Raw genomic sequence first — 17,362 nt, 5'->3', positions numbered from 1 at the left:
ATGCCATTCCAAAATGCTTCCAAATCTATTCCACAGATGCTCTTAACTACATTTATCTTTTAACTTTCTCATCACAAAGATTCCTGTCCTGGGCTGCCTATTTCCTATTTTCCACATTCTTTCTCTACTTATTTCACTAACCATCCTTCTCCTAACAACTCTTTACAAAGTTTTAATCTTCTACCACTAAAACAATACACATTCTGAAAAAAGCCAAAAGTTTAAAAATAATGCAGAATGCTATAAAGAAACAATTATATAAATATACCATACCCAAAGATATGTCTTAAAAAGGACTACTACCAAAAGATAGGGATTTTTAAAAAAGATTTTATTTATTTATTCATGAAAGGGGGGGGGGCAGAGACATAGGTGGAGGGAGAAGCAGGCTCCATGCAGGGAGCGCGACGTGGGACTTGATCCCAGCACTCGGGATCACGCCCTGAACCGAAGGCAGACGCTCAACCGCTGAGCCACCCAGGCATCCCCAAAGATAGGGATTTATGAATATGTTAAAAATACAAAACTTTTAAAAACAAAACCTACTAGAATAATACCTGCAAAATCGTGATAATGGAACTAATCTTGTGAACTGATTTTACTAAAATTTAAATTTTATATAGAAATATAATGAATATATATATATATATATATATATATATATATATATATATAATGGAAAACATTACATTAACAGTACATCAACATTCCTTCATATGAACAATACCTGATAGCATGTACTTTCTTTGCTATTAAGACAGTAAGGACATCCTATAACTGGTGTATACACATAGTCCAACCAGGCCATAAATGGTTAACAAAACTAGATTTAAATAAGTAAAGTCACCAAATAAAAAGCTAGTTAAAAATTGATTATAAATATTTTGTGATAGTCTGTCTAAATTCAAATTCATGACTAAGTATGTAATGTCAAGCTATATAAACTGAATAATTTCTATTAGTTTACCAAATCTTTTTTTTTAAAGATTTTATTTACTCATAGGGATGCAGAGAGAGAGAGAGAGAGAGAGAGAGAGAGAGGCAGAGACACAGGCAGAGGGAGAAGCAGGCTCCATGCAGGGAGCCTGACGTGGGACTCAATCCCAGGATGCCAGGATCATGCTCTGGGCTGCAGGCGGCGCTAAACCCCTGCGCCACCAGGGCTGCCATAGTTTACCAAATCTTATCTAATTTCACAGATAACTTTAACAGCATGACCACAAAAAAGAAAAAACAGAAGAAGAGGAGGAAGATGGGGAGAAAAGGAAGAAGAAAACACCCAAAGCAGCATTACTTTGTGGGGAAGTAAGAAAAAAAATTTATTACATGTAAATCTTTTAAGGAAAAATATCTTTAAAAAAATATTATTTATTTTATTTGAGAGAGTGAGAGTGCAAGGGCGGGGAAGGGCGGGGAGTGGAGAGGGGGGGGGGGGAGAGAGAGAGAAAATCTCAAGCTGACTCTGCTGAGTGCGGAGTTTGACATCAGACTTGATCCCACGACCCTGGGATCATGACCTGAGCCAAAACCAAGAGTCAGACACCTAACCAGATGCTTAATCCACTAAGCCACCTAAGGTACCCCTAAGGAAAAACATTTCTAAATGGTTTTAAGCACAGATAATATAACCTTAACATATTCAAAAAGAAATATCTTTTAATAGTTTTTCTATTATAACCTTTGAATTTATTGCTATATTGATAAAGGTTTTTAAAATTTTTTAAAGGTTTTAATTTTTAATTAAAAAAAAAATAATCTCTACGCCGAACATGGGACTCAAACTCATGACCCCAAGATCAAGAGTGGCATGCTCCACCAACTGAGCCAGCCAGGTGCCCCATACTGATTGATATGGGTTTAAAAAAAAAAAAAAAAAAGTCAATTTAATGGGACTTCCCTACTTAAAGAATATGGCATCTTTAAATAAGATGATGACTGGTAAATGTCATTTACTGAATTAGCAGTAAGACTTAAAAGCAGTAGAAAAAAACAACAAAACTGGGGAATGTGAAGAATGAGATGCTACAAATAATTGAAAAATCTTACCATTAGTAGATGCCATAGGTGTACAAGTGACTCTGCCAATTTGTTAACCCTTCTGTACACCTCAGTCTCCTCATTTATAAAATGAGTAAAATAATAGTACCTACCTCATGGGGTTGTTGTGAGGATTAAGTAAGTTAATATATATAAAGCATCTAGAATAGTGCCCACCTCACTGAGATTGTCAACACCTATTATTACCATCCACCTTATTATTTACAAGTAATTAGTCATAAGGAGAATAGTTGGAATGAGTATGATCTATGGGGCAGAACTGGCTACCTCAACTCAAAGAGAAAACTGTATAGCTGCAGTCTATACTTTTAAATCACGAATTGCATCAGTTGATAGCTTAACTATTTAACTTAGTTATCATTTTCTTAGCATCAATACTAGAGCACAGAGATAGAACCTAAACACTCTTCAGAGAAAGAGAGATGCTCAGGTAGGACCTGCGGACCTCAACTTTATAACCCACTGGCTGACATTATAGTCATCTTTTGCTTTAACACAGTTCTAACAAGAAGTAGATGGCTGCTAGGGATAGTATTTGTAGGCAGATCAATCTGGAAATGAGTAGGTAAATACTAAAACATCAAAAGAAAAAAAAAAGTAAAACCAAAAATCACCAAACTAAAAGATTCTGCAAAGCATTAAACTAAATAGAAATAAATTTGAAAAGGAATTTTCCTTTAGAGTCTACATGGGATAAAGTGAAGCTTATGGTATTCATATAGATAAGTTGGCAATGAAGCATAATTTTCAAGTAAAAATTGGCCATTATATATATATATATGGTTTATATATATATTATTTAAATATATGCATATGTATTTGTGTGTATACATAAAATATATTTAAATAAAATTCAGCCATTTTATTTTTTAAAATTCAGTCATTTTAAAAGCAAAAAAAGTCACTTTAGTAAAACAAAAATATGCTGTTTTAAAAAATTCTAAATTGACTAAACAATTTAATATGCTTAGTAATCATCTGTCACCTCTCCTAAATTTGCAGAACATTTTTAGCTGAACAAGAATTTTCCATGCATTTAAAAAATGAACTGCCTCTAATTTTAAGATCCATTTACAAAAAATACAAAGAATTCCTCATGAAATACATTTTATCGCCTTTGAGAAGTAGGTAACTATAGGTTTCAGCTCTTTTTTAATCTTAATAATAATGAATAATTACAATGAAAAAATTAGTATCAATGTCTAACTAAACTTACTAATAAGGCTAGGAAAGTTCCTTTATTTTATTTTTTTTTTTTTTAAGATTTTTTTATTTATGATAGACAGCGAGAGAGAGAGGCAGAGACACAGGAGGAAGGAGAAGCAGGCTTCATGCAGAAGCCCGACGTGGGACTCGATCCCAGGTCTCCAGGATCGCGCCCCGGGCTGCAGGCGGCGCTAAACCGCTGCGCCACCGGGGCTGCCCGGAAAGTTCCTTTAAAATTACTTTTATATTAACCTACAATTATCAAAATATTGTTCCCTACCAGCTAAAATATTAATCATCAAATACTAAGTGTCCATGACTCCAAATGTTTTATTTAAGGCACAATTATACACATTACTTTATACTTTTATACAACAAAAATTATGCTTTATGAAGGTCAAAACAAAATGCCTCTTGGTTAGTATCTAAGTCAGAGACTGAAAGAAGAGAAACTTAGATATTTATTATAAAACTCTTCAATTATATGATTGCTTTTTTCTTCATGAAGCAAAAATAATCCTCACTTTTCCAAGAAAGACTAGAGAGAAGAAAGAAACCACTGACCCTCTATGCCTCTTGTTCTATAGTACAAAATATGAGATGCTTGTGAAAATTATCCTAGGCTGTAAGGTTCCCAGAAAACAAACAAACTATAGTAATGGGGAAGAGATGGAACTTTGCTAAACATGGGGTTTCCCACCCACCTCTCCCCCCAATTTTCCCCATAAAAGCAACCTCTACTAATAAAACAAAACATCCTTTAGCAAGTAGCTCCCTAAAGATCCTATCTCTCCTTGAGTGCTTACCACAATCTGATTTCTGGACAGCTGACCCAAAGTTTGATGATTTTACTGATCTTCAGAAAGCCACTGACTGGCTAAAGTCTTATTGGTGAACAGAGTCAAAAATCAGATGCCCCTGTCATACTTTACAGAATGAGGAGTTGGACAGCACAGTTACGTTTGGCTGCACTGTGGTGAAACATATGAGGCATCTTCTTTTTGTCTTCAATTAGCCACGTTTGGGCTGAGTAGCTCTATTACATCTTCAAAAAACTGAGCTCCAGTTCTTGATGGAGATAGAGGAAGGTCATTGAGGAGGTGGTTCAGCTCAAGAGCTAAGTGAAAAATCTGTCTTTTGATTCAGTCCTGCTTGTGGATAGAAGTCATCTTCTGGATGGAAGAGGGAGTGAGATGACCTAGAGTCTTGAATTGGTGGATCTGCAGGAACAGAAACTAAATACAGTGGAGACCTCTTAACTAAGTAACACCATGAGATGGATTTCCTGACAATGTGTCAAATAAGCTAAGTATAAAGATTATGTATGTGCATTGGTACTGATCATGCACTTGTTTTTCCAGATATCAAATGCATTTGCACCACTCTATGAATAAATATGTTTTCCCAATAACTAGCTATAAAATAATTTATGGAAAAACAACCAATTTAAAGGGAAAAAAAAGACCCATTCAAACAAAAATCCATATACTTTTGCCTTTGTGAGTCCCACACCCTCACTTTAAAAACTCAGTTCTTTTGAATGACTTTTTCTCTCCATCTTCACAAACTACAATCTATCCATATGTGTCAGTAGTAACATGTATCAAATTTTAATTTGAGTTGGATCTTTTAGGATTTTTTATCCCCCAGAGAAATGGAATTCAAATACACTCAATGTACTAAATTGAGGCTTGAATAATTGACCTGCTCAATAATTCTGAGACCTGCATTAAGTAAGCTGAGTCCTACTTATCAATCAAAAGGAGAGTATATACCATGAAGTCAGGCAATCTTTAAATATGAGTAGTGGTCCCCTTAAATTTCCCTTCAACTTTCATCTAAAATAACTAAGAAAGCCCACAATCAGATTATAGTGGATCTAGTTTTAAATTTCTCTATATATTAATAAGAATTTTGATGAATATTTGATTACTTACTTCCACTTAGAATTTGAATATGTAAATTTACTGTATATACTCTCATAACTATTAGACCAAGGGTCAGCAAACTATGGCTTATGGGCCAAATATAAACCCTCACGTAGTTTTGTACGTAAAGTTTTACTGGGACACAGCGATGCTTATTTGATTATGTACATATTGTCTATGACTACTTTCACGCTACAATGTCAGAAAAAGTATTGGGAACATAGACTGCAGAACCTAAAATACTAAAAACTGGCCCTTTTCAGGAAAAAGTTTGCCAACCCCTGATATAGAGAATTTCTGAAACATATGTAAAACAATTTACACTTTAAATTGTTTTGAAAGAAAGAAAAATAACAAGTAGAATTAAAATTAGATATAGTTCAACCATAACAAACTTACCACAAAAAGAAACCAAAAGTAAAATAAGTCCCAAGAGGACACTTTATTTGGTTTTGATTCAGATGAAGAATTTGATCCTACCTTAACATTATCAGTTTATTTTTAAGAGTATATACATAAATGCTATGCAACTGACATATTCAAGAGTATATAGATAAGTGCTATGGAACTGTTCACTTAAAAATGGTTTATGTTGTGAATTTTACCTAAATAAATAAATAAATTATTTTTTAAGAGTATATACAGTATTTTACAGGTTTCTACCTTTAAGTGGGCCACATTATATTGCAGTGGTTAAATATGTAAGTTACATCTTACCTAATAATGTGGTTTCTCCAAAATCTCTTAGATCATCTCAGACCCTTGTGTATATTTCTTCTTTGCCAGTAGATGGAGACAACACCACTGAAAGTTTAAAAGACATCATTCCCTGTTTAAAGGGAGCTTGCTGGTCTGAAAACTAGGGGATCCCTAACCCAAGATTTCTTCAAAGTTATTTTTAAAAAAGCAGACAGAACGGCTATGCCAAAACCAGAAATCCAAGGGAATATACCCAATATTAACTATGGACATCCTCAAAAATTTACTGGAGGGAGACTAAACTCTGTACATGATGTAGTAAACTAATAAATCGCAATATTAAAATGCAATCATCTCTTAACTTATAAGATTAAAACTTCCTGCTCACACTGCTCCTAATTTAGGCTAGATCATTTATTTTTTAGTTTCAGAAAATATAACTCAGAATATATAAGAAAAAGAGTTCTTTGAATTCCACAGAAGTAGACGCAGTACATATATGGTTTTTATAAGTATTAGTCGTATGCACCGCCAGACGACTTTTATTCAAAATAAGACAACTATCCAGATCCACATAAAAATAATAAGAACTTTATTTAAAAAAAGAAGAGAATTAAGGCAGAAATGGTGGAAGCAGTAAGAAAAAAATTCAATTTTATAGTCACAATAAAAAGAAATGCTCACGAAAGGGAACAATCAAACTCATCTACTTTCCAAGTTTCTTATTTCACTATCAAAAATGACATAAACAAACCAAAACTATTTCCAAGAAATAAATTTCAAATCTGAAAACTTAAGAAGTCATCCAAAAATAATTTAGTATTTTTCAAATAACAACTTTCCTTTCCAAATTCAAAGCCTGAATGCATTTTTTCAACAAAAAACAAGGTTATCAAGCTAAAGAGAACTAAGACATTGCTATATTATTTATATTTGCCACAAGACTCCTGTCCTTGATGTGAACTAAATAAGAACAACCTATTTAGCAAAAAAAGTCTTCTTAAGAAAAAATGATTACCTTAAATCAAATAACATCCAGTTAAAAAAGAAATGTTAAAATCTTAAAATCCTTTATTTTTATGTGTGTTTTGCTCATTCTCTAATCAAAAACCAGAACTAAAATCAGCTTTCATAGAAGGGAAATGAATATAGTACTCACATAATAGCATGCCTATAATGCCTATCTATGTTAAACCAGAACTGACAATAATTGCTAAAGTAAATCCTCTTATGACTCATTAGAAAGTAAAGTAGGTAAAGCAGATCCTGAACCACAAACTTCTATTTAACTCTGAAATGTTATGATTCTGAAAAGATAGTAACTATCATGTGCCAAGAAAACTATACCCACATTCTAACTGCCTATTAAGCGCACAAACAACCATGAACACCTGTTCACCATTCACAAAGTAATTGTTCTGTGGCTTTATTTAATCCTTAGGTTCGCTTTCTCTTGACAAAGAACAAACTTTTTGACCCTTTCTCAATCCTTCAGCAACTGGTATGTATGAAGGTAAAGCTGATTAAGTAACAACCACCATCACAGAAAGGCACTTTGCAATTTTCAAAGCGTATTCATATGAATTAATTAATTCAAATTTTATGACAGGAAAATATCAGATGTGAAGAAAAACTACAGCCAACACAAATAATTCACAGTGAAATGTAAATGATATTTGCATTTCGCATGGTTACCTGTCCATCAACACAGATGAGGGAGAAATGCTTTTACCCAGATTTTTAAAGCAATAACTGGAAGAGTATCCTGGAATTCTATGATTCATATAAAGTAGATGCATAAACTGCCATCTACAGACCATATTACTACAAAAGGATATAAAAATGACCAACAAGGAATGAGTTTTCTTTATACTAATTGGATTTTGGGAGGAAAAAAAAAACACAAAAAAACAAAACACCAGGTGTTAACCTGGCAAGTTCTTCTTGGGGATCTATGATGTCAGTGCTCCTGCCTCCACCTGCTGGCAAACAGATTATGAAACTAGCAGAGATCACTGGATTAAAAACTTGACATTTTTGGGAACATTAATGTTTTATGTAATTATTTTGCATGATGCTACTTTGTGTTAATAAATCATTGATATATTGATGAAATCAATTAGGAAAAAACACATTAAACTTTACACACACAAAATTATGAAAGATTTCTTGGTTCAGAACATTATCTAACAGGCCAAAAATCAAGTTAAAAATTTTTTTAATTACCTGATAAATGACATCTTGGAAAAGGACTGGAAAAGTAAGTGCTGCATCTTCTAGCTCATTTAGACTACAGTGTACTAGTGTTTCATCCTTAAAATAAAAAGCACATACTGAATGAACCAAAATGTTAAAAGAAATTTCATATGATAATTTTATGTACCCATGACCACCAAAAACATTTATGGAAGCACTCATTCATATGTGGAATTTTATATTTATCATACATTCCTGTGTGTGGCATAGCAATCTGGGATAGAACTTTCAAAGCCACTGGTTCTCAGGTATGGTCCCCTGGACCAGCAAGTAGTATCAGCATCACCTGGGTTAGAAATGCAGATAAATAACTAGTTAGAAATACAAAGTTCTAGCTAGTTAGAAACGCAAATTCTCCAGCTCCACTTGTGGTAATTCAAAAACTCAGAAGACGATGAGTAAGAGAGGAGTTCAGCAATCCATATTTTTTTAATAAGCCTTTTAGGTGATTCCAATGTAAGCTCAAGTTTGAGAACCAGTGTTCTGAGTTCTGCAGTTGCCAACTTCTGTTAAGTGAAATAGATATATACTCCTTTTAAGAATTAGCAAATGGAAGTTTAGAATCTAATTATTTTTAAAAATACATATATTCTATTCACATAGCTCCTTATCCTTTAACCTTTAACAAAGATTTTTATTTTATAAAATGAATGCCTTAGTATCTGTGGAATATGTTTCAGACATAAATATTATTTAGCTAATAAATTAGCAGTCAATGAAGACTTGTCATTTTTGATTATCAAACCCTGTTTTCTCATTAAAATGATAAAAAGGTGAGGATCACTCAATCTAAGATATGTGTAAATATATTGCTTAAATAAATGATTAAAAAACAGTTCTATTTGTGTTAAGTGACAAAATGCTTTTTTAAAAAGTTTCTAATGACTACCCCCAAAATTTTTCAATGCATTTAAAATGAATTAAAATGAAACACAAATGTTCATACCTTGTGATTCCACATCTTATTAGCTGGAGTGTTTCTTTTAACCTAAAGTTAACTCTGGGGAGGCAAAGAGCAAAAAATACTCTAGATATGCCTCATTTTCTTTTAATAGCATATCAGTCTACACATTTCAAGGTATTGTCTTAGTATCTTAAAAAAAGGTAGTCTCTTTCCTTCAACTGAAACACAACTAATTCTACTACTTCTTCATCAACAGACTATCTAAATTTTTATCATTCTTCATTTACTTCTATAAAATGACTCATTTATGCTCACCCAAATCCTACCTTTCCTTTTCTATTTACCTTCACATTGAATTAAAAATTACGTGGTCAAGCCTGCTATCATGATCACATTAACTCCTAACACAAAAATCTAGCAAAATCTCTTTCCAGTTTCTCCACTAACTTGCACATCAAATCTAAATTACTCATAATCAGTTTCAAAATTTTTCTCTACTTATTCTAATCAATACCTAATAGTTAGGAACTCTGTTGATTTCTCTTACATCTCTTTGGCTAGACAAAGGCTAAAAGTGCTTAACTCTCCAAAAGAACTATACATGCTAATTAAGATTTAAAATAAGCTTTTCCTCAAGAAAAAAATTTTAGGAGAAATAAAGCACATTTCCAATTATAGAATACCAGTAACAAAGGCTAAATAATAAAATGCTTTCAAATATTATGTGCTAGGTAGGTGTTCAGTTCTCAAAACTCTTCTGGTACCCTAAAACATATATTTTTTAACACACTGAGAGCACATTAAAGGTTTTATTAGCATTAAGAGATCATATTTTTGGGAGTCTATTAGTAAGTTATTAGTATTAGATACTACACAAAAATAAAAATAGGAAAAGGATTATAATCTTATATAAGGTTAATTCATTGGGACCCAGATGATATTTGGTCCTTCAGGGGACACATAACCCTGACTGCCCTCCCCCTCTCTAAAAAGGTGAAATCTATAAATGAAATGAAATAGAACTTACCGGGAAATTTATTAGGAATTTTTTTTTTAAAGTCACAAGGGTTTCAGAAATATGGGGAAAAGAGCTAATTTAAATACAATGATGACCTAATTTATTTTCAAAAGAGTACCTGATACCAACCAAACTGAGGATCTTGGCATTAGACTATGCTTCCAATAAAAACATTTCAGAACATCTAAGATATGTTTAGTAAATGTGTAAAGACTATTCAAATTCACTTTTATCCTTTTAGGCATTTTGGGCTAGTGTTTTAAAAAAGAAATTTAACTATTTTCTCTACCTGTACACATAATATACTTACCAGGTCTAAAACTAGGGAGAATTCTGGTGTGCTTCTTGTTTTTAATGGAAGAGCAGGTTTCCTATTTAGTTGTTCTTCTGTCAGCGGTGGAACATGTTTGATGAAGTAATACCTATAAATCAAATTTTAAGAAAATCTCTACATTTCTACATTTTATAAATATAAAACATGTTACCAAATTCAGCTCATGTTTAAATCTTTAATAATACACTTTTTACCTAGTAAACCAAGCCTATGAAATGTAATAAAACTGAAAATATATTAGTATTTCAGTAACCCAGTTAAAGTATTAATACCTACGTTTATGTTCTTTGCAATATACCATTCAGCCACCCCTCCACACACGTTCCTTTTTAAGATATTTATAGCTTGTGCTGCTTTATTTTTAGAACATTATTAGGGAATTTAAAAGGTGTATTGAATGACATATAATAACAATGGATTGCAGAGACTTTCTTAATCTCTAACATTGATACAACTGACAACCTCAAAGGATATAATTCTTGCTATCAAGACCAGAAAATTTGTGGGTGCATGATGTGAGAGAAAGATGGAGATTATGCTACAAAACTCATCAAATATTGAAAAACAGGCTTTAAAATATACTATCCAGGAGTAACAACCATAAAAGCAAATATAGTCAACAATCTGATCTTTCCCTTGGTTAACTGACATCCAAATGTATTTGGTGGCCACACATGTCTTTCATTCTGCTCCAAGAGGGAAAGGAAAACAAAACAAACTCACGGGTCAAATACTTCCCAGTCTTCTTCATAGGTGGCCTCTGCATGAGCTGATGAATAACCACTATCTGGAGTTACTGGTGCTATTTAATAGAATGAAAACAAAATGTTACTTTTACTCACTATGAAGCATATATTTTTACTGTTTTTATGTAAGATTTTCTCTGGGTATTTTAGATCAAAATATGACAGAAATAACTTATAAACAGTATTGCAAAGCAAATTTATTAACATATAGTTCTAACTCCAGATCCAAAGGAAGAAATTGCCATTACTGATAAAATGGCAAGCTAGATCACAGCTGGCAGAATTAAAATCCCGCACAGCAAAGAGAAAATTTACTACTTATTACCAGAAAAATACACTCCACAAAATTTTAATTTTTTTAAAGATTTATTTATTCATGAGAGACACAGAGCAAGGCAGAAACACAGGCAGAGGGAGAAGCAGGCTCCCCATGGGGAGCCTGATGCGGGACTCAATCCTGGGACTCTGGGATCACTCTCTGAGCCGAAGGCAGATGCTCAACCACTGAGCCACCCAGGCATCCCACAAAATTTCAATTTCTAATTAGAGAGTGCTACATGTAAAGCCATAAAAATTTCATGGGCTCTTATAGGCAGTAACACTTTGCAAAGTACCTTGTACATACACAAGAGGTCAATATATATTTGTGCTGACCTTAGAACCAAAGGTAGTTTTTAACCTGAGATTTATAAACATTCTTTAAGAGGTTCATGAAACCCCCTTGAAGACTTATGAAAAAATGCTGTATGTACATTTTTCCAGGAATCTTAAGGTTGTTTAAAATCTTTTAAAAATTTAAAAAAATGCTGTCTGTATAGAAACCATTGCCTTAGAAGACGCTTTATTTTACTTCTAATTAACAAGCAGCCTAAAAATAATCATGAAGCAATTCTATATTCCATGACACATGGTTCATTCTACATTTAAGCTAAAATTTTGTCAACTGACAGAGCATTAGAAATTATGCCGGGAGGCAAGCCTGGCTGGCTCAGTAGAAAGAGCATGCAACTCTGGATCTCAGGGTCATGAGTTCAAACCCCACAATGGGTGCAAAGATTACTTAAATGAAAAACTTAAAAAAAAAATTATACTGAGAATTTTCTAAGATAATAATTGTAACTTAAATTCAAGTAGAGGACAAAAGATTGTAAGTTAGAGGTAATGTCGCAGAGATAATAATTTAAGATCGATACTAGAAACTGAATGTTTGTGTCCCCACAAAATGGTAATTGGAGGTGGAGACTTAGAAGGTTGGAGCCCTCATGAATGGGATTAGTACCCTGAGACTCCAGAACTCATATAGGTTCTACCATGTAAGGATGCATGAGAAGACAGTTGTTATGAATCAGAAAGCAGGCCCTCACCAAGCACTGGATCTGCTTGTGCTTTGATCTTGGATTTCCCAGCCTCCTAAACTGTGACAAATACGTTCCTGTGGCGTATATGCCACCTAGTCTATGGTAATTTGTTAGTGCAGCCCAAAAGGACTAAGATAGTAGAACTCAATACAAAGTGTTATAATCTATCTACAGGGGACGCCTGGGTGGCTCAGTGGTTGAGCATCTGCCTTTGGCTCAGGGCGTGATCCTGGAAACAGAGGGGGGGGTGGCGCAGAGACACAGGCAGAGGGAGAAGCAAGCTCCATGCAGGGAGCCCGACGTGGGACTTGATCCCGGGTCCCCAGATCAGGCCCTGGGCTGAAGATGGCGCTAAACTGCTGAGCCACCCAGGCTGCCCTAAATAAAATCTTAAAAAAAAAAAATCTATCTCCAGAAATGGCGTATTGGGTAAGTCAGGACAAAAACAAGTTTTGTTATTATTAATAAAAATTTGTTATTAATTTTTAAATGATTTTATTTATTTGAGAGGGAGAGAGAGAGACTAAGTGCACGCACAGGTCAAGAGAAGGGCAGACAGGGAGGGAGAGGAAAAGGGGAGAGAATCTCAAGCAGACTCTACACTAAACAAGGAGCCTGACATGGGGCTCTATTTCATGACTCTGAGATCATGACCTGAGCCAAAACCAAGAGCTGGACACTTAACCGACTAAGCCACCCAGGTGCCCCCATCATGTATTAATTCTTTGTGTATATATTACCTTATAACACAGTGTGTATGTTCAGTGAATGACAACAGATGTAAAGCATAATTTTTGTCCATCTGTAACAACTTTATGCCAGTAACAGTTCATTAGCACAAGAAGTAATGGAAAAATATATCTTCTAACCACTTCTGTTTCAAATTCCTATTAACCTCAGAGAAAGGGGGAAAGGAAGCAATATTTGAGTGCCTTCATGCTAAACTTTTTTTCTTTCAAAACCATGAATTATTTCTTTTAAAGCTTGGAAAACTACCTCAGAGAGCTTAAGTTGTCTAAAGCCACAAAGCTAAGAGAATGGCAGAGCCAGCTTCCTTCCTTCTTATTCTCTTTGGCTAGTTTCTTGAAGTTAAGGATAAGTAAAAACCTTTGTCACTCATACTCATCTTCTAAGATCAGCAAAAATTTTACTTCTATCCTGTCATGATCCAGAGTAAGTGTGCCACCTGAACATTTTGCACGTTTATTTGTAAAAGCACTTACCACACTGTACAGTAATTTTTTGTATACTTGGCTTGTCAATTAGATTATATACTCTTTAGGATCAAGGAGCATTTATCTTATTCATCTTTATAAATAACACCCATATCAGAAAATAGGTGTTCAACAAATGTTAGGGGAATAAATGAATGAGACAACTGGAGTAAGTATTACTTTTTCCCTCTAGAAACCACTAAGGTTATAGAAATCCCAAAGGATCTTCAGTTATCAGAAAAAAAAAAAAAATTACATGGGATCATACAGCAGCACACTTTGTGAGAACCAATAGAAAGGAGCCTGAACTGCTGGAATCCATTACCTATTAATTCATGGCATGATAAATGTAAAGAAAATAAAAGACCTCAAGATTGTTAAAAAAACAGAACAAATATCAAACAGGAAGCCCAAAGCTCTGGACTTAGTTTATACTTAGTCTATACTGGCAAAGTAATGAGCATAAAATGACAGATGAAGAGTAAGTTCTTTTGCAAGTCTTATCCACCCAATAATTAACTGTGTATATAATCCATGTTGATTTGCTAGATTCAGTATTATTCTTAAAAAAATATAACATTATAATTTAACATAGATATTAACATTATAGATATTTTGTTTAACATTATAGAAAAATCTTTTATGTGACCAATTTAAAATAAATCTTTCCTGTTATGTGCTTTTCTCTTCATATTAGTGTTACTGGGTTACACTATATAGAAGTTTCATAATTGTATGCATTTTTTCCTCAAATGATTTCTGCCATTTTAATTATATTTTTTCATGGTTCCCCTTTATATTCAAAGGAAGGACATTATTCTACTTCCTTACACAAAACTACATTTCTGAACCAATACATATGTACTACGGTCTCTCAAGTATCTGGCATTTTAAGAAATAAAAAAACCAAAAAACAAATCTAAGATTAAAGCTAAGATCTTGTCCCTCTGGGAAAAGATGACCATTCTCAATTTTATTTCTGCTTTTAAGCATCATGGCACAGTTTTATCTTTTAGCTTTATATGTCTATATACCACAACCCTCAGAGGTAATAAATTCTGATCTCATATGTTCTACATTTCCATGACAACTGGCTCAGGGACTCAACAATTATGTTAGGCATTTATAAGGATCCAGAATTAGGCTGCAAAGTTTGGATGCAGGGAAAGATCTAGGAAAAGCAGCTTCTTTTGGGGAGATGTCATTTATATATCCAATAAATTTGAAGGCTGCCTTTAGGTGCGGACTTCAGACTGAAAGGTCTGAGACTGATGCATCTATAATTGTGTTAAAAAAAAAAAAAACATGAGCATGTTTTGCTATTTGTATTAAATTTCTCTAAGTACGGGCTCAGCAGTTTAGGGCCTGCCTTCGGCCCAGGACATGGTCCTGAAGTCCCAGGATCGAGTCCCATATCAGTCCCATATCAGAAGTAGGGAGCCTACTTCTCCCTTTGTTTCTGCCTCTCTCCCTCTCTCGTCTCTCATGAATAAATAAAATCCTTAAAAATAAATAAATAAATAAATTCACTTATTTATTTCTCTAAGTAATTAGATTAGTACAAATAAACTGTAAAATGACTAGTGCTCAGTCAAAACAATCTTTTAAAAAATTCAAATTCAAAATGAGCAGATTTTGGGGGAGAAAGTTTTATTTCCAATTCTAATTGTTTTATGTTCAAGAAAGAAAAACTTATGCATTTGATTGATTAAAGAAAAAAATAAGATTGCATTTTTATAAATTGTTCATGAATATGCATTAAGAAAAGGAATTTTGTTCACCCGTAAGAGGTGGGATATCACGATTAACTGTTTCTTCTGCTTCTTCTAAACCATTATTTATCGATGGCCTCACTTGAACTGCTTGATTTGAGTAAGCCGCTCCATTAGTTGACGTAGTAGTACTGGTAGTGATCTCATCCACCTGTTCCATATCAAGTTGTTTTACTATTTCTTCAGCTTCCACAGCCTGTCCTGGGGAATCGGATCCTGATGTTCCTATAATCAAGATCCAGGGTATTGACAACCATCATATAAAAACTCAAAAGGGGGTAGGGAATAGGATAGATATTTTTAAGGGTACAGACTTATAGCAGACAAACATAAGCCCTACAGACCTAATACACTGTAGAGTGAATATAAACAATATTGTATTATAATCAACAAACTTGCTAAGAGACTAGAGCTTAATTGTTCTAACCACTAAAAAGGATAATTATGTAATGTGATAGAGGTGCTAACTATTGTTACACGGCAATCATATTATAATATAGAAATGTATCAAATTAACTTGTTAACCTTATATATATATTTTAAGATTTTATTTATTTATTCATGAGGGACACAGAGAGAGGCAGAGACACAGGCAGAGGGAGAAGCAGGAGCCATGCAGGGAGCCCAATGTGGGACTCAATCCCAGGTGTCCAGGATCATGCCCTGGGCTGATGGTAGCGCTAAACCGCTGAGCCACCGGGGCTGCCCAACTTGTTTACCTTAAATTTACATAAATGTATGTCAGATATATTTTAATAAAAGTGAAATACTGAAAAATAAACTCAAAAAACAGAAAAAAAAAAAAAAAAAGGGACACCTGGGTGGCTCAGAGGTTGAGCATCTGCCTTTGGCTCAGGGCATGATCCTGGAGTCCAGAGATCAAGTCCCACATCAGGCTCCCTGCATGGAGCCTGCTTCTCCCTCTGCCTGTGTCTCTGCCTTTCTCTCTCTTTCTCTGTGTCTCTCATGAATAAAAAAATATTTTTTAAAAATGAAAATAAACTAAAAAATTTGGAAAAACCAAATGCAACAGAAATAGAGCTGAGGATACTACTGTTTAGTGTTTTTTTTCTATACATCTCAAATAATCAGGAATAAAGACTATTATAAGGTAAAGTGATATTGATGAACAAAATTTTAAGAGTGTTCGAATAGTTTAGGAACACCTATTTAGAGCTTTTATAACTTAGAACTTTAAAAAATTTTTTTTAAGATTTTATTTATTTATTCATGATAGACATGGGGGGGAGAGAGAGAGAGGCAGAAACAAAGGCAGAAGGAGAAGCAGGCCCCATGCCAGGAGTTGACACAGGACTTGATCCCGGGAATCCAGGATTGCCAAAGGCAGGTGCCAAACCGCTGAGCCACCCAGGGATCCCCAGAACTTTAAAAATTTTTTTATTGAGGGATGGCTCAGTGGTTGAGCGTCTGCCTTGAACTCAGGTCATGATCCCAGGGTCCTGGGATTGAAACCCACATCAGGGTCCCCACAGGGAGCCTGCTTCTCCTCTGCCTATATCTCTGCCTCTCTGTCCCTCATGAATAAATTTTATTTATTTATTTATTTATTGTTTTTCATGAATAAATTTTAAAAATTAAAAAAAAATTATGGAGATATAACACATATAACTGTTTAAGTTTCACGCTTATTCACGTGTTGATTTAATACATTTATATATATATACTGCATTAAGACTACTAACCTAGCATTAGCTAACACCTCTATCCTGCCACATCATTATCATATTTTTGTGGTGAGAAAATCTAAGATCTAGTCTCTTTGCAACTTTGAAGTATACAATACAGTATTGTTGACCATAGAACTTATTTTCAATATAGCAAATATCATTTATTAAGTGCCTACTATGA

At 33.9% G+C, this 17,362-nt stretch overlaps 1 protein-coding gene across 12 annotated transcripts in view; it reads right to left on the bottom strand.

Annotated features, from left to right (window-relative positions):
* CTDSPL2 (CTD small phosphatase like 2) overlaps positions 1–17,362 on the bottom strand; it is an 88,426-nt gene that overhangs the window by 14,212 nt on the left and 56,852 nt on the right. For all 12 annotated transcript variants that reach the window (XM_025998627.2, XM_025998628.2, XM_025998630.2 and 9 more), the window contains 4 exons: positions 15,503–15,718; positions 11,127–11,205; positions 10,380–10,491; positions 8,118–8,204 (listed from right to left, as the gene is read on the bottom strand). In XM_025998627.2, coding sequence (XP_025854412.1) covers positions 8,118–8,204; positions 10,380–10,491; positions 11,127–11,205; positions 15,503–15,718 — 494 coding nt within the window. The remainder of the gene's footprint in view (positions 1–8,117; positions 8,205–10,379; positions 10,492–11,126; positions 11,206–15,502; positions 15,719–17,362) is intronic.

This window comes from Vulpes vulpes, chromosome 15 (genome assembly GCF_048418805.1).
Source record: "Vulpes vulpes isolate BD-2025 chromosome 15, VulVul3, whole genome shotgun sequence".
In the NCBI taxonomy this organism is placed as follows: Eukaryota; Metazoa; Chordata; class Mammalia; order Carnivora; family Canidae; genus Vulpes; species Vulpes vulpes.
The sequence above is the reverse complement of the archived record's forward strand: the minus strand, read 5'-3'. Positions and strand labels throughout refer to the sequence as shown.